The sequence below is a fragment of the Cherax quadricarinatus genome, chromosome 23, assembly GCF_038502225.1.
Source record: "Cherax quadricarinatus isolate ZL_2023a chromosome 23, ASM3850222v1, whole genome shotgun sequence".
In the NCBI taxonomy this organism is placed as follows: domain Eukaryota; kingdom Metazoa; phylum Arthropoda; class Malacostraca; order Decapoda; family Parastacidae; genus Cherax; species Cherax quadricarinatus.
In genome coordinates this window covers 19,423,702-19,450,302 of record NC_091314.1, presented here as the reverse complement: position 1 = coordinate 19,450,302, position 26,601 = coordinate 19,423,702, and the positions used below count along the sequence as shown (strand labels likewise).

The 26,601-nt window shown below is 39.6% G+C and overlaps 1 protein-coding gene across 3 annotated transcripts in view; it reads right to left on the bottom strand.

The window, feature by feature from the left end:
• Positions 1-26,601, bottom strand: part of LOC128685581 (A disintegrin and metalloproteinase with thrombospondin motifs adt-1-like) — a 157,775-nt gene that overhangs the window by 102,141 nt on the left and 29,033 nt on the right. For all 3 annotated transcript variants that reach the window (XM_070087998.1, XM_070087999.1, XM_070088000.1), the window contains exon 2: positions 10,508-10,648. In XM_070087998.1, coding sequence (XP_069944099.1) covers positions 10,508-10,582 — 75 coding nt within the window. In that variant the 5' untranslated portion in view covers positions 10,583-10,648. The remainder of the gene's footprint in view (positions 1-10,507; positions 10,649-26,601) is intronic.

Below are 26,601 nucleotides of genomic sequence, written 5' to 3'. Positions count from 1 at the left end.
CATTATCTCTCTGGTCACTCAGCCAGATCCCAGGATCTGGCTGAGTGGCCAGATCCCAGGATCTGGCTGAGTGACCAGATCCCAGGATCTGGCTGAGTGGCGAAAACACTATGCGCTTTGATACAGTGTGGAGGTTTGAATCCTCCTATGGACCGATATATATATATATATATATATATATATATATATATATATATATATATATATATATATATATATATATATATATATATATATATATATATATATATATATATATATACGTATATATATACGTATATATATATATATATACGTATATATATATATATATATATATATATACGTATATATATATATATATATATATATATATATATATATATATATATATATACATATATATATATATATATATATATATATATTAATATATATATATATAATATATATATATATATATATATATATAATGTCGTGCCGAATAGGTAAAATTGGTCAATTAGCAAGAACTCGTTCAAAATTAAGTCCTTTCTAAAAATTTCTCTTATACGTTTAAAGATATATATTTTTTCATTTACGTTAATGTAAAAATTAATAACTTTGTAACAAAAGAACCTTAGAAAACTTACCTAAGCTTATTATAACAAGCGCAATTTAATTTAGCCTAATCCAACTAAATATATTTAAGATAAGTTTACAATAATTTAATAATAAACAAACACGATGAAATATATTTTCTTCGTTAGGTTCAGAATGATTTTTGCGAAATTGTCTCATACATAAATTTTTGCTTGCCTTATCCGGCAAGAAGTGTGTTGCTATTTAAGCCGAAATCGTAAGTTTTACCTATTCGACACGACATATAAATAAAGACGCGATTCGGAACTAAACAAAAGACAGAATTATAATAAAAATGTGCAATAACATATCTCTTTAATGTTGCTATTTGCCAGGTCTGGCTGGTTGACAGAGAATGAGGTAACAAGGTCAGCGCACGGTAAAGCCGCACTTTTGATGATAGATGCGGAAAGTAACTCATCACTGGACAGTGACTAACGTAAGTGTCACTGGTCTGGGAACATTCTCAGGACGTGAAGTAAACCACCTGATAAATACGATATTTACAGGAAAATTCATAAGAAACCCTCTGACACTGACATACAGCCAGATGTCTTTCTGTTACTGCTCGATCCGAAAAAGGTATCCCTGGATGGCATAACCTCAGTCCCCTGTGCCTCAATACACGCGACCAGCGATAGTGCAGTGTAAGTTTCTGACGTAGTTACCCCTTCAAGGAAGGTTCCTTGATGACACGAAATCGTAATGACACGATTGCAAACGAACCATACCACGGGTGGGATTTGAACCCGCGGACAGAGAGTCTCAAAACTCCAGACCGTCGCGTTAGCCATTGGGCCTATGGTGTAGAAATATACCTAATTGGATGAATCTTATTGAAGCTAGCTGGTCCAATGGCTAACGCAACGGTCTGGAGTTTTGAGACTCTCTGACCGCGGGTTCAAACCCGCACCCGTGGTATGGAAGGTTCCTTGATACTGGTGAAAAGTTCTTGGACTCAGGAACAGGACTTGTGCTCCCCTCCCTTGGATCTAACACGAGTGTCTAACACGAGTGCCTCCCATTCTCCAAAGAGCTGTATGACCCCCTTACGGGTTTAGCGCTCCCCCATGAATGCAATCCAGTCTGATGTAGTTGAAGATTTGAAGTGAATCAGAAGAGGCATTTACGAGTTATCACACAGAAACCAGCGTCTCAATTTCCAGAATATAAACGGCAAACTGACATCTATACACAGTCCAAATTCATTACAAAAATATTGTCAATTAAGATATACCAGCATAGTGCCTGATAAGTGGAAAATGGCAAATGTAATACCTATTTACAAGGCAGGTGACAGGTCCTTGGCTTCGAACTATAGACCAATAAGCCTTACCTCCATAGTGGGAAAATTTATGGAATCAATAATTGCCGAAGCAATTCGTAGCCATCTTGACAGGCACAGATTGATTAATGATTCTCAACACGGTTTTACAAAGGGGCGTGCCTGTCTTATGAATTTACTAACTTTTTTCACTAAGGTGTTTGGGTGGCCCGGTGGCCTGGTGGCTAAAGCTCTCGCTTCACACACGGAGGGCCCGGGTTCGATTCCCGGCGGGTGGAAACATTCGACACGTTTCCTTACACCTGTTGTCCTGTTCACCTAGCAGCAAATAGGTACCTGGGTGTTAGTCGACTGGTGTGGGTCGCATCCTGGGGGACAAGATTAAGGACCCCAATGGAAATAAGTTAGACAGTCCTCGATGACGCACTGACTTTCTTGGGTTATCCTGGGTGGCTAACCCTCCGGGGTTAAAAATCCGAACGAAATCTTATCTTATCTTATATTGTGTATATGGACTTCAGTAAGGCTTTCGATAGAGTTCCACACCAGAGGCTATTGAGGAAACTTAGGGCACACGGAATAGGAGGAGAAATTTTTTCCTGGGTAGAGGCATGACTGACAAATAGACAGCAGAGAGTTTGCATAAATGGGGAGAAATCAGAATGGGGGCACGTCACAAGCGGTGTTCCTCAGGGGTCAGTGTTGGGCCCGTTGTTGTTCACAATTTACATAAACGACATAGATGAGGGAATAAATAGCAACATAAGCAAATTTGCTGATGACACCAAAATAGGACGTCCAATTCATTCTAATGAGGACATTAGAGCACTCCAGGATGATTTGAATAGACTGACGCAATGGTCGGAGAAGTGGCAGATGCAGTTTAATATTGACAAATGCAAAGTTCTAAATGTTGGACAGTTAAATAACCATGCCATATATAAACTAAATAATGTAGATCTTAATACTACCGATTGCGAAAAGGATTTAGGAGTTCTGGTTAGCAGTAATCTAAAAAAAAAAAGACAACAGTGCATTAGTGTTCGCAATAAAGCTAACAGAATTCTTGGCTTCATATCTAGAAGTATAAATAATAGAAGTCCTCAGGTTGTTCTTCAACTCTATATATCCTTGGTTAGGCCTCATTTAGACTATGCTGCTCAGTTCTGGTCACCGTATTACAGAATGGATATAAATGCTCTGGAAAACGTACAAAGGAGGATGACAAAGATGATCCCATGTATCAGAAATCTTCCCTATGAGGATAGACTAAGGGCCCTGAAACTGCACTCTCTCGAAAGGCGTAGAATTAGGGGGGATATGATCGAGGTGTATAAATGGAAAACAGGAATAAATAAAGGGGATGTAAATAGTGTGCTGAAAATTTCCAGCCAAGCCAGGACTCGCAGCAATGGTCTCAAGTTGGAAAAATTCAGATTCAGGAAGGATATAGGAAAGCACTGGTTTGGTAATAGAGTTGTGGATGAGTGGAACAAACTCCCGAGTACAGTTATTGAGGCTAAAACGTTGTGTAGTTTTAAAAATAGGTTAGATAAATACATGAGTGGGTGTGGGTGGGTGTGAGTTGGACCTGACTAGCTGTGCTGCTGGGTTTGGTACAGTGCTCCATCCTTGAGTGGGGATGACCAGACTGGGTGGGTCATTGGGATAATCCGGGGGTGGGGGCCATGGACCTGCTCCGCGTGGGTCAGTAGGCCTGTTGCAGTGTTCCTTCTTTCTTATGTTCTTATGAAGCCGACCAGAAGAACATTCTCTAGTTATTTCGTGAAAACAAGTTTAATAAAATTGAAAATATATCATTTACATACTTCAAGATGAAAACTAAGCTTCCCATTAACAATGAAAGTTTGAAATCTATCAGAAAATGCATTCTCTAGTAACTGTTCTTAATCCAGCGAATCCAATTTTTTTTTTAAAGTTTCACTAAAATTTCAAATGTGCCCCTAAACATACAATAAGTGTCAGGGGCCCGAGACTGTTCAACTGCCTTCCAGCACACATAAGGGGGATTACCAACAGACCCCTGGCAGTCTTCAAGCTGGCACTGGACAAGCACCTAAAGTCAGTTCCTGATCAGCCGGGCTGTGGCTCGTACGTTGGTTTGCGTGCAGCCAGCAGCAACAGCCTGGTTGATCAGGGGCTGATCCACCAGGAGGCCTGGTCACAGACCGGGCCGCGGGGGCGTTGACCCCCGAAACTCTCTCCAGGTAAACTCCAGGTAAACAGTCTACATTCATTGTCATCCTCATTAAGGAATGTATCAGCGTTAATATTTTAATTCCGATAATACGCGGTATTCATTAGTTAACGAATGGAAATCAATATCACTATTTAATAAAATTTTCAAATTACAACTTATCCAGCCCAATAACGTAAACCTTCCTTTCTGGAAGACACACCACGACTGAAAATTTGAAGCCGATCAAAAGAAGCATTCTCGTGTTGAAGATTGAGACACTTATGCAGCATATGGGAATCTTTATTCAGGAAACGTTTCGCCACACAGTGGCTTCATCAGTCCAATACAAAGAGGAAGGCGTAAGGAGAGGAGGAGAATGAGGTAATCAGTCCCTCAACCTGGAGTCGATGTGTTCAGTCCATCAATCTTGTAGAATGTACAGCATAGGGCCGTAGACGTGGCTTATATACTGAATAAAGATTCCCATATGCTGCATAAGTGTCTCAATCTTCAACTTGTCGGTTTTTCAAACCATTCATCACATTCTCGTGTTGTAAATTAAATAAAAACAAAACCCCAGAAATAAAAATTCGGGCAGCCACTTAAAAGATCCTCCTTCGGGGATACTTAATTAAAAAAGTCACTGACACTATGACGGGTAAAACATCCGAATCTTCACACAACAGAGAGAAAAATAATATAGGGGAAAGTCTTCTTAAATAACACTGTTCTTATCGGACTGTTGGAAGTCTCATCACAGAAAAAAAAATGGCTATGCATAAATATCACAAAGAAAGAGTTGTGCTGGAAGTTCCTGGGTGTTGGGTACAAGACCTCCGTGCAACGTTCTGTATATATTTATTTAGTTTTACTATAAGGTTGGCAAAAATGGTAAGAGGTTAGATAGAGAAACGGAAAAAAAAGATTGTTGGAATACATGAATAGATAAAGAATGGGTGATGTAACCATGTTGGCAATACCTATCATCCTAGACAATACATTCCAAGGAGAAAACTCAACAATATAGGTATAAGATAAGATAAGATTTCGTTCGGATTTTTAACCCCGGAGGGTTAGCCACCCAGGATAACCCAAGAAAGTCAGTTCGTCATCGAGGACTGTCTAACTTATTTCCATTGGGGTCCTTAATCTTGTCCCCCAGGATGCGACCCACACCAGTCGACTAACAACCAGGTACCTATTTGCTGCTAGGTGAACAGGACAATAGGTGTAAGGAAACGTGTCGGAATTTCCACCCGCCGGGAATCGAACCCGGGCCCTCCGTGTGTGAAGCGGGAGCTTTAGCCACCAGACCACCGGGCCACTAACCAGTTGAATGTCGACCGTGACAGGACACGAACCTGCAATCTTCGGATATCACGTTTCCTATTGCTAGTTTCTGCTTTCGTCTTGTAACCTATCATACAGATCATAATAGCCACATAATGGGAGAAGAATGAATCTAATATCGCTAAAAAATAATGTTTCCTGAACAAAAAATTGACGAGAATTAAATCTACTGGCAGACATGTCCGAGGCGTCGCCGCGACACAGCTGCTGCCACCAGTAACTTTTGTCCCTGACGAAAAAATACTTCCCTTCCGGTGAAAAAATTATAAAAAAAATCTAATACAATAGTTTCATCCGTGACGTCTTACAAAGTTAACTTTGTAAGACGTCACGGATGAAATGGGGCGTTGTAAACAACAAAAATAAATGAAAGGCAGGTGTCGTCAGCGGCCTGGAAACAAAACTCAAGATTGAAATCAACGAACTTTGCGAGAAACAAGTATATATTTATCTGCTTCATTTATTAAAAATAATATGTACTAATTGTGAACTTCAATTTTAAATCGTTTTAATTCTTTGGCGTTGAGACTGAAGAGAGACTTAAGTTTTCTTTTAGGCTTTGTATACCTAATATAGTTTATTTTTTTACAGTCTTTTGAGGACACACTGGTGTTATGGGCACATAAAAGCACACTATGTAGAAAAGGGTAGGTGCCTGAGCCAGAGCTTGAAGCTCACAAGCCTGCCATTCCCATTAGCCCCCTTGGGGCGGGGATGGCAGACCTGAGAGGCCTAGCTTCTCCCTACGAGCCCCGTGAGAGCGGGGAATGTGGCTAGGCCTGGGGACAGTTGGTCCCTAAGATGAGGGGGTACTTGTGCCTCCTCCCATTGGAGACTTAGGTCTCAGACACTCCCTAGACAGGGAGCCAAGGCCGGGCCACCACTTGGCAAAAGCCCGGGCCGGGAGAATACCGGCGAATCTTTAAAAAAATAATAAAAAAAAAACTATGTAGAATTAACGTAGAATAACCCAATAAAGTCAAATAATGTAACTTATTTCCAGTGGGGTCCCTAAACAACTGTTTGACATTATTCCTAGCTTCTTGGGTCCTGTCATATAATCTTAAAAGTCTGTATGCAACTCTAAATGTTCATCCATCTCATTTCACTTTTCCTGTTACTTTTAAATTGATTATTTCCTAACATACGTGTGGCTAATCTGGTTCTCACCATCCATTTATATTCCCTTATTCCTGTCTCTCTCATTTGTCTCCCTGTCCACCCTGTCAGTGCCTCGAAGTGTATATAGGATATTGTGATCATATATCCCCTAATTCTTTATCTTTCCCAATAATGCGAGGTTCTGTTAAGTTCATTTTATTACACCTCTACTCTTGGTTATTCCACCTAACATCAACATCAAGTCTGGATGGAAGTTAAACTACAAAAAAACAATTGTTTGACCAGATTTGCAGTTTGTCTAAAACTTCTTTCGGTTTGTGTATGTATCCTCCAATCATATTAATTCATCTATGCATCGTTCACAATGGAACATAAATCTGTCTTCTGGTATGACCTTTACATATATCACAGAGTATGGGCCCTAATACTGATCGTAGAGGTACCCCACTCATTATTTAGCCAAATAGTTCCAAATATTCCTGAGAGCCACTGAAGCACTTTTTCCCTGGCACTCCTGCCTGTTCTTCAAGCTGTTGTTTCACGCTGATAGGGCAGTGTGAAGAATGCATTCATACAGTCTATTAATATGTCGTCTGCCTCTCTTCTTTTGTTAAGATAATTAACACTAAGATAAAGTAACATCTATAGGACAGTAGTTGATAAATCAGGATCTCGTGTACTTGGGTTTTTATTTCGTGATAGTTTAAACATTAGTTAACAGTTTTTATCTGTGTGTTGTATACCTAGTCAAGCTTCATATATACACTCTTTAGTGATTTGTATTACTGGGTAAGTCTTAATTGTTTATTGTTGTATGTATTTAATTTTTACTCAGTGCTAAGCCTACCGTGACACGTGGAAGAGAATGGTTGTCCCGTTATATCCCTAACTCATCCATGTCGGCACTAGACCGGTACATTGTACATTGCAGAGTCACTTGTTTGCACAGAACTGCTTAATGCCTCAAATGACGTAGTGGAAGTTTTAGCAGTAAAGGTCGAGAACCAAAACCTAGTCATTGTGGTAGTCTACAAGCCTCCGGATGCAACATCCCAGCAATTCCAGGAACAGCTGTTAAAAATTGACCACTGTCTGGAAAATTTTCCAGCTCCTGCACCCAACATCTTGCTCCTGGGGGATTTCAACTTAAGGCACCTAAAATGGAGGAATATAGCAAATAATATTGTTGCAGTAATAACACCAGGAGGCAGCTCTGATGAAAACTCACACTCACACGAGCTTTTAAATCTCTGCACAAAATTCAATTTAAACCAGCAAATAATAGAGCCTACTAGACTGGAGAATACACTAGACCTCATATTCACTAACAATGATGATCTGATAAGAAATGTCACCATATCAAAAACAATATACTCAGATCACAACATAATTGAGGTTCAGACTTGTATGCGAGGAGCCCCAGACCGACAAAATGAGACTAGTCACGAGGGAGCATTCACCAAATTCAACTTCAATAACAAAAACATAAAGTGGGACCAAGTAAACCAAGTCCTAACCGATATAAGCTGGGAAGATATACTAAGCAACACAGACCCAAACTTATGCCTAGAACAGATTAACTCGGTGGCACTCGATGTATGCACAAGGCTTATTCCTCTAAGAAAAAGGAGGAGTAGATGTAAAATAGAAAGAGACAGGCGCTCCCTTTACAGGCGACGGAAAAGAATAACAGAGCGGCTAAAAGAGGTCAATATATCTGAAATGCGCAGGGAGACACTGGTCAGAGAAATAGCAAGCATCGAACTTAAGCTAAAAGAATCCTTTAGGAGTCAGGAATCGCGGGAAGAACTAAAAGCTATAAATGAAATCGAAAGAAACCCAAAGTATTTCTTCTCCTATGCCAAATCAAAATCGAGAACAACGCCCAGTATTGGGCCCCTACTTAAACAAGATGGGTCCTACACAGATGACAACAAGGAAATGAGTGAGCTACTCAAGTCCCAATATGACTCAGTTTTTAGCAAGCCGCTGACCAGACTGAGAGTCGAAGATCAAAATGAATTTTTTATGAGAGAGCCACAAAATTTGATTAACACAAGCCTATCCGATGTTATCCTGACGCCAAATGACTTCGAACAGGCGATAAATGACATGCCCATGCACTCTGCCCCAGGGCCAGACTCATGGAACTCTGTGTTCATCAAGAACTGCAAGAAGCCCCTATCACGAGCTTTTTCCATCCTATGGAGAGGGAGCATGGACACGGGGGTCGTCCCTCAGTTACTAAAAACAACAGACATAGCCCCACTCCACAAAGGGGGCAGTAAAGCAACAGCAAAGAACTACAGACCAATAGCACTAACATCCCATATCATAAAAATCTTTGAAAGGGTCCTAAGAAGCAAGATCACCACCCATCTAGAAACCCATCAGTTACACAACCCAGGGCAACATGGGTTTAGAACAGGTCGCTCCTGTCTGTCTCAACTACTGGATCACTACGACAAGGTCCTAAATGCACTAGAAGACAAAAAGAATGCAGATGTAATATATACAGACTTTGCAAAAGCCTTCGACAAGTGTGACCATGGCGTAATAGCGCACAAAATGCGCGCTAAAGGAATAACAGGAAAAGTCGGTCGATGGATCTATAATTTCCTCACTAACAGAACACAGAGAGTAGTCGTCAACAGAGTAAAGTCCGAGGCAGCTACGGTGAAAAGCTCTGTTCCACAAGGCACAGTACTAGCTCCCATCTTGTTCCTCATCCTCATATCCGACATAGACAAGGATGTCAGCCACAGCACCGTGTCTTCCTTTGCAGATGACACCCGAATCTGCATGACAGTGTCTTCCATTGCAGACACTGCAAGGCTCCAGGCGGACATCAACCAAATCTTTCAGTGGGCTGCAGAAAACAATATGAAGTTCAACGATGAGAAATTTCAATTACTCAGATATGGTAAACATGAGGAAATTAAATCTTCATCAGAGTACAAAACAAATTCTGGTCACAAAATAGAGCGAAACACCAACGTCAAAGACCTGGGAGTGATTATGTCGGAGGATCTCACCTTCAAGGACCATAACATTGTATCAATTGCATCTGCTAGAAAAATGACAGGATGGATAATGAGAACCTTCAAAACTAGGGAGGCCAAGCCAATGATGACATTCTTCAGGTCACTTGTTCTATCTAGGCTGGAATATTGCTGCACTCTAACAGCACCTTTCAAGGCAGGTGAAATTGCCGACCTAGAAAATGTACAGAGAACTTTCACGGCGCGCATAACGGAGATAAAACACCTCAATTACTGGGAGCGCTTGAGGTTTCTAAACCTGTATTCCCTGGAACGCAGGAGGGAGAGATACATGATTATATACACCTGGAAAATCCTAGAGGGACTAGTACCGAACTTGCACACGAAAATCACTCACTACGAAAGCAAAAGACTTGGCAGACGATGCACCATCCCCCCAATGAAAAGCAGGGGTGTCACTAGCACGTTAAGAGACCATACAATAAGTGTCAGGGGCCCGAGACTGTTCAACTGCCTCCCAGCACACATAAGGGGGATTACCAACAGACCCCTGGCAGTCTTCAAGCTGGCACTGGACAAGCACCTAAAGTCAGTTCCTGATCAGCCGGGCTGTGGCTCGTACGTTGGTTTGCGTGCAGTCAGCAGCAACAGCCTGGTTGATCAGGCGCTGATCCACCAGGAGGCCTGGTCACAGACCGGGCCGCGGGGGCGTTGACCCCCGAAACTCTCTCCAGGTAAACTCCAGGTAGACAACAGCCAGTCTCTGCCTCCTATGTGTACGTTCCACTCAGTGTCAGGGCCAGGCCAACAGATACATCAATTTTTGTTGCCCGTTACCAGTAGATAACTAAGTTCTTGTTTCCCAAAGCAAGCGTGGGTAGCGGTAAACAGATCGAATCATAAGAAATACAGATAATAATAGTTTAACAAATCAGATAAAGAACCTACCTGTACAAGACTTAACCAGCAGCAGCAACAGTAGTGGAAGAAGAGGAGAGACGGAACCATGGCTTTTACTGTCATATCCACTTTGACTGTGAAGGGCGCTGCGCCCTGTTTTGGAGTCGCACCCACTTCTCCAGACTGCCTCTGATGGGAGAAAAAACAGATGTTGAAATCAATATGTTTGTCTTTCTTAATATGCGTAATATTTGTGTGCAAAGTAAATTCGAGATTATACATGATATATATATATATATATATATATATATATATATATATATATATATATATATATATATATATATATATATATATATATATATATATATATATACACACACATATATATATATATATATATATGGTAGCAGTATTAGTGGTGGGGTGGTGACAGTAACAATGGTAGAGAACAACCTAGTGTGTAGTAGTAGTAGTACTAGCGGTGGTGAGCCTCCGGAACATGATAGTAGTGGTGGAATGATTGCAGTAGTAGTGGTTAGGTGGTGATAGCAATAGTGTTAGTGGTGACAGTACTAGTAATGGGTTGTAGTAGTGGTCTGATGATGATAATGGTGAGGGTGGTGTTAACAGTGGTTGTGGTGATACCTGTAGCAGAACTATAAACAAAAAATTATTTTCACCCTACCTCACAGATATCTATGTAGGGTTATTTGCATGTCACTGTAATTGCTTGCCCACTTTTTTTCAAGGTGGCAGTAAATATGAAATATTCACTAAAACCCGCAAAATTACACTTTTACTCTAAATATTTTTTTATCCGAAAAAAAATTTTAGTTGAAAAAATAAATTAACTAAAAACACTGGAAAAAACGCTAAAATACTGCGAAATGTAAATATAGGTAGTGAAGGGAAAGACTATTACATTATAATTATAACTGTTTATAATCAGTTATAATTATAGTCTAGCTATAATTATAGCTAGACTAAAGTAGTCGTCAGTAACTAGGCTTACCCATGTACATAGTCATACAGGGTAATGTGAAATAATTTCAGCGCTTTGAATCGAGAACAGCAGATTACCTCAAATTCCTGGGATCAAGACCCCCTTCACCAGCATCGGTGTTTACCATGTTTGTATATATATATATATATATATATATATATATATATATATATATATATATATATATATATATATATATATATATATATATGTCGTGCCGAATAGGCAGAATTTGCGATCTTGGCTTAAATAGCAACGCTCATCTTGCCATATAAGACAAGTGAAAATTTGTGTATGCAATAATTTCGCCAAAATCATTCTGAACCTAACGAAAAAAATATATTTCACTGTGTTTGTTTAGTATTAAATTATTGTAAACAAATCTAAAATATATTTAGTTGGGTTAGGCTAAAATAAATTGTTCTTGTCATAATAAGGTTAGGTAAGTTTTCTAAGATTCTTTTGGTGCAAAATTAAAAAAAATTACATTAACATTAATGAAAAATATATCTTTAAACGTATAAGAGAAAATTTCAGAGAGGACTTAATTTTAAATGAGTTCTTGCTAACTGACCAGTTTTACATATTCGGCACGACATATATATATATATATATATATATATATATATATATATATATATATAGAGAGTGAGAGAGAGAGGGAGAGAGAGAGAGAGAGAGAGAGAAGAGAAGAGAGAGAGCGAGAGAGAGAGAGAGAGAGAGAGAGAGAGAGAGAGAGAGAGAGAGAGAAGAGAGAGAGAGAGAGAGAGAGAGAGAGAGAGAGAGAGAGAGAGAGAGAGAGAGAGAGAGAGAGAGAGAGAGAGAGAGAGAGAGAGAGAGAGAGAGAGAGAGAGAGAGAGAGAGAGAGAGAGAGAGAGAGAGAGAGAGAGAGAGAGAGAGAGAGAGAGAGAGAGAGAGAGAGAGAGAGAGAGAGAGAGAGAGAGAGAGAGAGAGAGAGAGAGAGAGAGAGAGAGAGAGAGAGAGAGAGAGAGAGAGAGAGAGAGAGAGAGAGAGAGAGAGAGAGAGAGAGAGAGAGAGAGAGAGAGAGATAGAGTCAATGGCACGCGTCAGGTCCCTCACCTTCCCAAAATAACGCTAAACCCGTAAGTTCTACAGCGACAGAAGAATGATGGGTGAAATGTTATCAGTAAAAAACCCGTATTCACTGATCACTATATTTTATTAAGGAAAAGTTTCTCCATGAGTGGATAAAATGTTATATAGAATCCATACTATACAATCAATGCTTCGTCAATATTTTCCAAGCCTGAGAAACTTACTGTCGTGTACAATAACTTTCAAAATTTTAATAATGTTTCATTATATAACATTATTTTTCATTACTGACACATTTCCACAGCGTCATGCTCATATAATTATAATTATTTGGCTTTAAGTGTCATTAATATACATATGAGAACTTAACAGACTTTCACACAAATCAACATTATTCTAGAATACCAGTTAAGGTTTGATATAAATACTTATTTATAAGTCTAATGTTAACAATACTTACTGGTGTTATATAAAGTATGTGAATTATATGAGGCATTATATAAGTGTATGTGAAAGCAGTCTGATGTCAGGTCCCAGAATACCACAACGTCTTAAACCAGACAACATTAATCACCTTCACCTGTTTCCTCAATATAACAAAGTATTATCAAAACTCAAAGTAAAACCATTTTAGGTAATAAATTTTTATTATTCCAGCTGTCAATATATTAATTCTATTTTTTTTAGTTTTGCTTTTTTGTGAAAATAAATGTTCGCTATACAGACGACTGTAGTCTATAATAATAATAATAATCATAATAATAATAATAATAATAATAATAATAATAATAATAATAATATCTTTATTTACTACAAGTACATGTACAAGGTATACAGGTCTAGCTGACATTAATGACACTACTATACAGAAAGCAGCTTATGCAGAGCATTTCGGAAAATTAGGTCATTGTCCCAGGATGCGACCCACACCAGTCCACTAACACCCAGATACCCATTTTACTGATGAGTGAACAGAGACAACCGGTGTAAAGAAACACGTCCAATGTTTCTACCCTCGCTGGGAATCGAACGCAGATCCACGCCGTGTGAAGCGAGAACTTTAGCCACCAGTTTTTCCCCCTCACCGTAGAAGTTAATCTTTCTGGTCTAAATCCTTTGGGAACCTATGGAATACAACAATACCGCTAAACCCGTGAGGGTCATGCAGCGCTGCACTACGGAGCGTGGTGCATATCAAAAGTAAAAAATAGATGCAGGATACACAGGAAAACATCAAATTCGTATGGAAGCGCCAAACCTGTAAGGCTCATACAAAGCCTGGGGAACGGAAGTCAGAGATAATCTGGTTGGATGCGAGGAAGGGGAGTTCAGCTTTAATTCCTTGGTGCAGATCTTCACCAGCAAAGGCACATTACCCCCGAAACTCCAATCCCCCCTTTGAAGGGCCGGACAGGGTTGAGATGAATGGGCAAGTCACGTTACACTTGCTGCCCATGTTCATCTAGCAGTAATAAACACCGTAGTGTTTGTAGACCGTTGTGGAGGCGGAAGGATAACCGAGTCAGGCTTAGAAATAAACCGATGTTGGTTAATTACTAAAATATGTAAAGTGAGCCTTATAATAAAGGAGGTCAAAGAGATTTAATCTAGTATGGCACTAATGTAAGCTAGACAGTTACCATGACTTGACAAACCTCAGTATGAAGAAAGGACCCCGTTTATGACTATGGGTGACAAAAGCACAACCGCGCATCAACAGATCCACATTCAACAATGACGGAGTGAGAACGACTGGCAGCCCAGGTGTGACTATGCAAAATGGTTTCGATTGAAGCCTATAAACTACAAGTAAACCAATCTGGTCTTTTTTTTTTGTTTTACCTGCACACTAGTATTTAAAGATACTGTATGGACTAAAATAAGTGCTGTGTGTGTATGTGTACTCACCTAATTCTGGTTGCAGGAGTCGATTCATAGCTCCTGGCTCTGCCTCTTTATTGTGTGTACGTGCGTACATGTACACCTCTATATACCCTGTTTACTGAAGTATCTTCACAAGCAACACAACAGCAATGTTACCATCCATTCTCAAGTGCTGACTCAGGTTTGTTGACTAAATTTCACTGCTGATAAGACACAGAAATAACCAAGGAGTCAACAAACACGACCCTGCTGTGTTTAATAAATGTGACAAACCAACACTGAGAAAGTTGTAAATACAGAGAAAGTGTGGTCAGAAGAATTGAAAATTTGGTACTTAAATCAATGACGAAAGATGAGACGGAAATGTTAGCAATATAAGCAGCAGCGGCCTGACGGGAGCCTAATTCTGCATGAAAATACGAACATAGGGAGGCAATTACATTTGAAAAGTGCTATCAGAAAAGACAGAGTATATCACTCAAGCAGAATAAATTGAAGAAATCACTGTACATAATGGTAGCATAAAAGTAGGCTTGAAAATGTTTAAACAATAAAGCCAATGAATGCAAGGGAATTCTTGAAGTACGTATATGAAAGGGGTAAATGGAAGAATTTTAAAACGTAGAGGAGAAAGGTAAAAACAGTATTTGTAAACATCTGTGAGAAACCTGTACATCCAGAGTAGTATCTTGGAAACTAACAAGATAACCAAGACAATGAGTACCACGAAGATTCCATTATTTAAACTTTTCCATAAGTTACACTCCTATAAGTTTGGCTTTCACATAATAGCTTTCAATACGACGGGTAGCAGATATAAACCATACTTCCAGTTCTGACTGGAAGTATGGTTTATATCTACTACCCGTCGTATACTAGTGGAATACTAGTGACATGGCCCCTCGGATCGTCTTTCAACATTCTCATCCTCTTCTACAGCATCCAGTAAATTGGAGCAGTAAATTCAACCAAAACATGCAGGTAATTCATCAGCAGCATCGAACGACCAACACTGCACCACTGACGCCAGTCTGGGATACTCTCACAGCCTCCATACCACGACCAGCTGAATCTAGGGCCCACAAACTATGACAACTATGAGTTACAAGACCATGTGCCCAGGGTATGCTGTAAAGTACAAGACCATGTAACCGGGGCATTCTGTAATGTATGTACCAGAAAAACAGCAAGGCTTAGATCTTCCATAATTGAAGAGTCTTGAAGAGTAGGTCATTGCAAAACCTTAAATGGTCTTTACTGAGGTTGTGGTGATGAAGTTGCTTATATTTGCAATGCTGGTGATTACAGTTGTGCAGAAAATGGTGGTAGTACGAGTGTTAATAGTTGTGGGGATAATAATGTAAGTAGTAGTGGTTACCTGGAGGTTATTCCGGGGATCAACGCCCCCGCGGCCCGGTCCATGACCAGGCCTCCCGATGGATCAGGGCCTGATCAACTAGGCTGTTACTGCTGGCCGCACGCAGTCCAACGTACGAGCCACAGCCCGGCTGATCCGGCACTGACTTTAGGTGGTGGTGGTGGTGGAGATGGTGGAGATGGTGGTGGTGGTGGTGGTGGTGGTGATAGGGGATGATATAATTGTGGTGAAGGTTGGAGTAATGAAGTTAGTGGTGATGGCAGGAAAGTAGTTTAGGAATCTGAATATTTCTTTGACCGTGTAGATCATTCAACACTCTTGGCAATAAAAACATAAATACAACAAAACCAAAGAGAAAATAAACAAACAAAAATTACTAGCCAACACTGTCAATGCCGAATTGCAGAAAAAAATCTGCCTGGATGATGACCAATAAGCTTACCCTGAATACTGATAAAACCTATTCCATTCAGTTTGGAAACAAAGCTGCAAATGTTCCACTTAACATAACGCTAAACGGATCATCAGTCACAAGACTTACAGAGGGAAAATTCCTAGATATCCACCTTGACAGTAGCCTTAAGTTCCAGACACATATACAACAAATCACCAAGAAAATCTCTAAGACTGTAGGCATACTATCAAAGATAAGGTACTACGTTCCACAATCAGCTCTCCTGGCACTGTATCATTCACTCATATACCCTTATCTCACTTATGGAATTTGTGCATGGGGGTCAACTACATTAAATCACCTAAGACCTCTAATAACCCAACAAAAGGCAGCAGTAAGAATAACAAATTCCCACTCCCGCCAGCATACTCCACCAATTTTCAAAAGTCTAAATCTGCTCACCATTAAGAACATCCATACTTACTCATGTGCCTACTACATACAAAGAGCAATACACGCAAATATAAACCCTCCACTCAAACTTCTCCTCACCAACGTTAACAGGACACATGACCATAACACAAGACACAGATCTCTTTTTGATGTACCTCGTGTCCATATCACACTGTGTAAAAACTCTATGCATATAAAGGGCCCCAAAATATGGAATTCATTACCAGAAGAAACTAAAGTAACCCGGTCTGAAAATCAATTTAAGACTCTTCTTAAAAGCCACTTAATCACCCTAGACTGAATGCTAAATACTCAGTACTCACATACTCAATACGTATTCCCATATCATAATTTCAACAATTACTTTTGAACCTTTTATCCATTGTTGACAGGAATATAACTGAATCATTGTTTTCACAAAAAGCATTTCTGAATATATGAATATATCTTTTGTCTTATATAAATTAGACTCACTTATAATTAATAACCTACTGTACAACTATGATATAATTAATACTGTACTGTACAACTATGATATAATTCCTAGTGTTAAGTAGTCTGTAAGCCAATAATGTTAAGTCGGTCCATAATGTCTAGGCATAATAGAGGCTGTCTTTGCATTGCAACCCACTATTGTAAATACATAATCTCAATGTACTATTTGCAAAGACATAAATAAATAAATAAATAAAACACACAATATAAAATAAATACTATTAAACCCGGTGAAATTAAACAGCATCAGGTAATTATAAAAAACATGACGAAAATGAAAAGGTTTAGGTCACTGTCACAGATAAAATGTGTTCACTGTCAAGTGCATGACGCTACAAGCTACAGGCAGCCGGTCAGGTGCAGCTCCAAACAGGTGACTACAGGTGACATGTGTGCCCAACCCTCAGTCGACTGTCATCTGAAGTGTAGTTGTGAAGGTGATGGTGCTGGTAGAAGTGGTAGGGGGTGGGGGCATGGGTGGGGGCATGGGTGAGGGCGTGGGTGGTGATCGATGGGGACATGGATGGTGGTGGGTGAGGGCGTGGGTAGTGGGTTGGGATATGGGTGAGGGCGTGGGTGGTGGTGGGTAGGGGCGTGGGTGGGGACATGGGTGGTGGTGGGTAGGGGGCGTGGGTGGGGACATGGGTGGTGGTTGGTGTGGGCGTGTGGGAGGACGTGGGTGGTGACATGGGTGGTGGCTGGTGGGGGTCGTGGGTGGTGGTAGGTGGGTGGTGTAAGAGGAAGTATCAAGGGACAACAGTGGTAGAAACGTTGGTCACGTGACTCCTGTGATGTCACAAGCTATTGAAAGAAACACTATGAAACATTATATGAAATATAACAACAAAATTAATGAAAATGTAATAATAATAGTAATAATAATGATACTGAAAATAATAATACTTAGATAAAATATATAAATAAAAATGATAACATACACTTACTACGCAGGAAACATAACGGTACGTTTTTTTTTTTTTTTTTAGAACGAGGGCATGTATTCCGGTAGCGAATATTGTGTCAGTCTCCCCCCTCCCCCCTCCCTCCCTAAGTTTCAACTCTTCCCTTGCGACTCGTGGAAAATACGTATGTTTATGTACTCTTCTAAATAAACCCATACTTATCATATAGTATTATTAAGTAGTAACTTACCAACTTATTATTAATTTATCCGTTATCATAAAAAAAATGCATTTTTTCGAGTTTCAATGGTATTTTCTGACATTTGAAATTTTAACTACATTACAGCACTGGTTTCCTACAATTTATGTATCGACGGTGTCAATATCCTCCTCGAAATTTATGTAATTTGGTTACCGACTGTTAACTGTGCGTAATTTTTCTGTTAAATGTTGGGGTAACGAAAACAAATTTTGGTTTCTAAGACTGTTATGTAACAGACGATATATAATGAGAGCACAGGTTGACATTGTGAAGTAATTATTAGCCCTGTGGTACAAGTGTTGTCACAATAATCACTACTATTACTACTACAGTGCTACAACTACAACTAAACCTATAAATAAAACACTATAATACAATTGCTACAACTGTACTACAACTGGTGCGACTACAAACATCCCTTAACCTACAGCTACTACCGATCACTAACCATCACCTGCAACACAACTATCATTATTATTGTTACTTTTTATTATCGATTCCTAATTATTATAACTTTTACATACGTGAAAAACAAACACATCGACTCAAAGACAATGTATTCCCTCTCGCTTATTCCCTAGCTGTTTCTGGAAGTGCACGGACTTACGTAATGATCCACCGAACTGCAACATTCATACTTTTATTTTCTAAGGTACTGGAATACACGCGAAATGTTGGGAAGAGCAGAAAAGGGGAAGAATGAAGCCGCAGATTTTGAAGATCTGAACTAAGTAGCCATTCAATGCTTTCTACAAACAAAAATGCCATATTATTATACGTGATAAACAAACACACACGCGCAAGAAAAAAATCAATCATAGACTAAAAGGCCGAAATCCACTACACAGTAAAGTTTTAGGTAACAGCAGCACGATGCAAGTGGCAGAGCGCACGATCCTAAGCAAGAAAGTACCAGTGGGTACGAAGAATGTGACCTATTCCTAGTTGAGAGAATTGTCTCAGAAGACGACTCCTGTTAAATCTGTGGAAAGAGTTCCAGTCACTTCCTGCCGAAACTTGTATAACTAACTGTTTTGCAAACTGGCAGGGCCCAATGGGCTCGTCACTTTCTTTGGACATATTCACCACTGTGACTTAAAAATCACTGAGGCACAAGTATGCTACTGAGGTTTTACATGTGAGGGCATGCCTGGGCTTTTGGTCGTTCTCACTTCATTGTCGAGTGTGAGATACTTCAGCCGCAGCTATGCGTTAGTCACACTAGACTCGTTCACTGTCATAAACGGGGCCTCCTTCACACTGAAGTTTGTCTAGTCATGATAACTGTCCAGCCTACTTCGGTGCCCTACTAAACAATCTCATAGACCTTTATTAAAAGTTCCATTTTACACGTCCGTTTTTCACTTCGGATCATTTCCAAGCCTGACTCAAAATTACCGTGCAGCTCCTCCAGAATGCGACCCACAAGTCTACTAACACTCAGGTACCTATTTCCTGCTACATGAACAGAAGCATCAAGTGTAACGTGACTTGCCCATACGTCTCGTTCTGCTCGGCCTTTCTATGGGAGAGGGGGATGTATATGCCTTGATGCTGGTACAGAAATTTTGCTCAAAGGAATTAGATCAGCTTTTCCTTTCCTTTGATTAAACAGAATTATCTCCAACTGGACGCATTCTCCACGAGCTATATGATCCTTGCAGGCTTAGTGGTATATTGCCGTTGCATTTGTCAAAGAAAATTACCTGACACGGGACACGCCATTTAATGACCCATTTACTGGTGCTTTTACCCCTATGGCGGGGGACCCTACGGTAGGCCCTTTGGTAAGACAGATGCTATTAAGAATTTAATAATAAATACTACTAAATGATAATTACTAATAATATCAATAAATATTACTACTACTAATAATAGTGCTGCTACTACTACTAATATTTTAATATTATTTCATGGAAGCAATAAACCCCTAGTGGTAATACAGCGCCTGGGAGACCTGAAACAATCAGGTTCGATCAAAGGAAGAGGAAATCAAGACACTAGCATCAAGGACCCTCTAGTGGGGGAGATACGCTAATACTGATTGAACGGAGACATACGTACATACAATTATGACCTTTATTAAAGACAACATTTTTGCCTAGTCCTTCAGTCGTAATAAAGAAAAATATTTGGTCCGGATCGTTAACTCCCGAGGATTAGTAACCTTGGATAACTCAATAAAGCCATATAATAAAACTGGCTTATTTCCACTGGGATCCTTTAATTCTCTCCGCCAGGAAGCGACCCACACCAGTCTGCTAACACCCAGTTACCAGCTCACTCTTAGCTGAACAGCAGCAGCAGGTTGAGGAAACAGTGCTCGGAAGCATAATATTATGAACACAATTTCGATGGCTGGACGTCCAATATGGTTGTTGCAAATGAACTGACTTCAGTCAACAGAGCACACTCCATACAGCAACCATCGCTTCAAAATCCTTATTCTTTACTGGGGTCCCCAATTTGCCTTCGACACTAATAACATTCTAAGCCCTTGTGGAGACTGATCATGGGTCAAGCTCCCGTATCGTCCGTGTGAATAGCCGTATCTCTTAATTCACGGAAAATGCTGAATCTGTATGGAATAGGGGTGGGCCCAAGTAACGGTATCAGTATCGGAGGGTACTGTTTAATTTTTGATGGTACTGTATTGGGTACTGGCTATTTTTTATGATATCGGTATCGGGAAAAAAAATTGGTATTATCCTATCCCTAGTATGAATTATTCAGTATTCTCAAGCTCATATGCATCTTAGTTTTTATTTTCCATCAAATACATACTTTAATACCGCCCGCGTTGTTTAAATTTGCGTAATTAAGGAAAACCTTTAAACCCAAAACACGTCACACGCTTAAGCAAAATGGCTTTCCGGTCAGTGGCAAACTTTACGGTCCTGTGGGCAAGCTGATGCTCGTCATTATATCAGCATCCAGATATCAAGGTCTGCGTCGCGTACAGTGCGGCAAAACGCTACCTGACGAACATTTATATCTGCAGTTAAGTTTCTAAGGATGCACACAGGAACACGCCGGGTAGTCTTGTTATTCACGGTACACGCATGGATTCCAGGTAGGCTACGGGGAAACACTAGGCAATCCATTTTTTTTTTAATTAATGGTTTTTCCTTCAGCTTGGTCACTTGACGAATAGAAAGCAAGCAACCCTTCAGAGTAAAATCCATAAGATCTAAAAAAAATAACTTACGCCCCTCAATCGCAAAGCGTTGTAGTCGCCGTAATGACGGGTAGTTATTAGTGGCGGTATTGCGAGTTATGGTGTGAATGATGAGGTGGTGTTGAAGTGATATTAGTGCGATGATGTAGTAGTAGTGTCAAGTAGTACACTGATGACTGCGGTGTAGCAATGTTAGTGGGTACTCACTGTATGGAAATATACTTTTTGAAAAGGTGCTCATACAGGGGTAAAAGACAGATATATAAGTTCCTTGCTAGTTTTCGAGTGACATGTAATATCCTAATTTCACATTTAGAGTGGTTACAGATTGCTTAGTTTCAAACTGGCAGTGTATTACAGTACTTAATATTAGGGCTTGATAAATCCCACACTGCTCAACTATGAAAAAAAAGTTCTTGACATAGTTTCCATCCAAATTTCAGATGAAAACGGAAGCCACAATTCGGATGATAGTGTGTTGCTGAGGATTCTTGAACCACCTCTATGAATATCTATTATATTGGCGTGAAAATTGCCGACTGTATTTAAATGATGAAAAAATAGCTTCATTTCGTGCTGCTTTAAATTACCATCATAGTGTATTACTGCTTTCGGGGTCGTATTTTTGGGGCAAGTGGCGGAACTGATGACCGGTTTTAGCAGTTTTGGAAGATGGTTAGGTGTGAGGTAAGATTATACATGCCTCTTTTTATAAAGGGATTGTGACTGAGTTGTAGCAGTTACGACATTTACGAAGCAGACAGACCATGTAGGTCACTCGGCACTAATTGGTAAAACTTGCGATTTTGACTTAAATAACAACGCTCTTCCTGCCGAATAAGGTAAGCGAAAATTTGTGTATGTAATAACTTCACAAAATTCATTCTGAACCTGACGAAAAAAATATATTTTACTGTGTTTATTATGAAACTATTATAAAATCATATATATTTAGCTGGATAAGGCTAAATTAAATTGCGCTTGTTATAATAAAGTTAAGTAAGTTTTCCAGGGTTCTTTAAGTACAAAATCATTAATTTTTATACTAACATAAATGAAAAAAATATATCTTTCAATGTATAGGAGAAAATTTTAGAAAGGACTTAATTTTAAATGAGTTCTTGCTAACTGACCAGTTTTACCTATACTGCATGATATTAATATACATACATGTATATATATATATATATATATATATATATATATATATATATATATATATATATATATATATATATATATATATATATATATATATATATATATATATATATATATATATATATATATATATATATATATATATATATATGCGAACCCATGTTGTTTTGGCCTGCCCCTTGGTGAGTGAAAATCACACAAGATGAAACACCTAGCTCTTCTGGGTGCTTGATTTTGCTAGGATTGCGTGGTCCTGTGGGTTAGAGCGTCATGTGTCATTTTCGCTCACCATGAGGCGGGCCAAAACGACATGGGTTCGAATCCTCGGCTAGTCGAATTATTGTTACTGATTCAGTGCCACTCGTTCGTGGTTACAATATGAAATACTGCTCGTGAAGACTAGTACACCAAACGGGATTAGAATGAAATCAGCTCAGAGGCACCCACACCACCGTATGTCCTAGGATCAAGGTAAAATACCCAGCTCTGCTGGGTGCTTGATTTTTGTAGGATTGCGTGGTCCTGTGGGTTAGAGGGTCATGTGTGATTTTCGCTCCATGAGGTTTATCGAACCTCCTCTTAAAGCCGTGTATGGCTCCTGCCTCCATTACATCACTCGCCAGACTGTTCCAATTCATGACAACTCTATGACTGAAGAAATACTTCCTACCATTCCTGTGACTCATCTGCGTTTTCAACTTCTAGGTATGACCACTTGTCGTATCCCATCTCTGAAACATTATCGTGTGTATGTGTACTCACCTAATTGTGGTTGCAGGGGTCGATTCATAACTCCCGGCCCAGCCTCTACACTGGTCGCACGCACACACACTGATGTGTACGTCTCTCTCCCTCTCCCTTCATATCTATCAACAGGAAACTCCTACATATTCCCACCACCGACACCCTACCCAATCACCTCAGTTTCACCCACAGGTATTTTAGCGAAACTTAATAATAATAATAATAATTATTATTATTATTATTATTTCTTTTCTGCAGTATACAGGTAATGTAGTTTACATGTAATCAAATATTGTTAGATACAAAAGAAAGCCACTAGGATGCGGTGGTGGAAAATTATTATATTTTTTTATTTTATTATCACACTGGCCGATTCCCACCAAGGCAGGGTGGCCCGAAAAAGAAAAACTTTCACCATCATTCACTCCATCACTGTCTTGCCAGAAGGGTGCTTTACACTACAGTTTTTAAACTGTAATATTAACACCCCTCCTTTATAATCATAACCATAAATTTTTAAAGGGGTGGACCGGTAATAATTATTATAATCATGGGGAAGCGCTAAACGCGTATGATTATACAGCGCCTGTGGGGGGGGACAGAAGGTATTCAGGCTTAATTCAGGGAACTGGAGCACAGATCCAATTACCTAGATCAAGAGCCCCTCACCAGTGTCAAGGAGCCTCCCTTGGGGGGTTGTGGACCGGTAAACCAGCGGAAGGCCTCGATCAGATGACCAAAAGATCCAGTGGTGGTTCATCATATGACTAAGACCTGCGTCAGGAAACACTTGTCCTAACCTAACCTAACCTAAGGGGGTTGCTAGATGAACAATAGTAAAATTTAACTGATTCAGTGATCTTCAGTTAAGTGGCATTTCTTTAGCAGTTTCAAACTGACTCTAAGTCTTCAGTTTATGGAATGATTGAGAGAGATGGTGAAGATAAAGGAAGTTAGTTCCAGAAGAGATGTAATGGAATAAGAGGAGTAATTAATTTTCCACGAGTTTGGGGAAAACTGGATGGATTGTGCTCCTTATTCTGCCTCGATTTTCTATACTGTTTTATTTGTACTGTCATATAACAGCGTTTGTGATTAATCTGATCTTGTGTGTAAGCTTTTATCATATACATCGCATAATGGCTTTTTGATTCCGGCTCTTAGAACTACTTCCTTCCCTATCTTCTTTCCCGTATTATTATTATGGATTATTCAATGCTATGACATTATAGTGCAAACCATACCACGGGCGGGGTAAGAACCCGCGATCAGTCTCCAAACTCCAGACCGTCGCGTTAGCCACTGGGCCAGCTAGCCACAATAAGATTCATCCAATTAGGTATAGTTCTACACCATAGGAAGGTTAGCATAGGCACCACTGTGACCACAAATGCAAGTTTTTACAGACGAATCTCCAGCTGGCGTGGCCGTGACAAACTCGAGCTCAAGTCCCCTCAAAGCCGTCAACATAACTCACGAAATCGTAATGACACGATTGCAAAACAAACCACCCGTGGTTTGGTTTGTATGCAATCGTGTCATTATGATTTCGTGAGTCATTGTGGTGCAGATTACTATTTATTACACAGTGTTCCCATATTATTATTATTAAAGATTCGCCGGTAATTTTCCCGGCCCGGGCCTTTTCTAAGTGGTGGCCCAGCCTTGGCTCCCTCTTTAGGGAGTGTCTGAGACCTAAGTCTCCCATGGGAGGAGGTATAAGTACCTCCTCATCTTTGGGACCAACTGTCCCCTCTGGTCTGCCATCCCCGCCCCAGGGGAGCTAATGGGAATGACAGTGTTATGAGCTGTAAGCTCGGGCTCACGCACCTACCCTACCCTAGAAGGGTTAAGCATGGTGTCGATGTGTTCCCATATACTGCATTAATATTTATGAAGGGAATGATTCTGGGAGAATTTAAATATAACACACTAAGATGTAAAGAGAGTGGACGAGATGACTACTGAAGAGTTTTGAAAGGAGTAGCAGCAGTGTGAATCACTTGCCAAAATTTCCCTAACTAGATTCATTACTGGTGATGGGGCAACTCCCCAGAAACAGATGAAAAATGTATTCCCTAATATTCAAGCAAGGAGACAGAGGTAGAAATGAACTATTAACTTGTATCTAAAAAAAAAATGTACTTACTAAGCAACCAGTTCTCTTAAAGCAAGCGACGATTTCTTGCATAAGATTTCAGGCAATTTTCTGTATATGTTTTTTAGGTTAGGTTACGTTAGATTTTATTAGGTCAGACTGTCGTCAATAAGCAAAATTAAATCAAATATAATATACCAGAACGACAATAAATGTAATGATACATTAAGGCGATTGAACTTTTAAGCACGAACAAAAAAACGGAGACCCACCGATCCCACGTTAAAACCAACTATCAGATTATAATTATATTTTACTTCCAGTATCAGTCACATGTTTGACGTTCTTGGGCAGTGATATGCTGACTTTGATTTGGAGGGAATGGAGTGGGGGGGGAATGAATCTGAATGCTAATCTGTCCGTAGTGCTTTTACAACCTGACCAGATTCAGTTACAATACAACAATTATCCTTGACATTATCGCGTACTCCTGTTTATTATCATCTTTTTAAACAACCAGCAACTAAATGATGGAAGGAAATATTAAGGTTTATCGAACTCCGGGACATATAAGATTATTCAGGGTTTATCAGTGAAAAGTCACAAATGCATATAGCACACTGAAACTAAGATTAGCCACCAAAATTAAAAATTTGCAATCACATTAAGATAAAATAAAAGGTTAAAATACGCCGCAGTTAAGAAATTAAAGTTTTACTTAGATGGCTTATTTTGTTTTACGTGTCCTAATGAGCAATGTAGGTGGACGCCCTCTGATACGACTGGAGGACAGACTTCCCTTGCAGCTTTGACTGCTGGCGGGGGGCCATAACAATAGCTGTCACCAATGTAGGACTTCCGTACAGGTCGTCGGCTCCACCCAGTACCCTGAACCCAACAGATCCCAACACCAGTAAGTAAGTTTATTCAGGTATACACAAATACAGTTACATAGAATTATCATACATAGCAGCATATGTGTAGAGAACCTAGGATAACCCAAAAAAGTCAGACAGAGTGACTTATTTCCATTGGGGTCCTTTTACCTTATTATTATAATATAAAGGTTATAATATTTTCTTATTATTCTATAATGAAGATAACATCTTATTATCATACTAAAAAGACTAT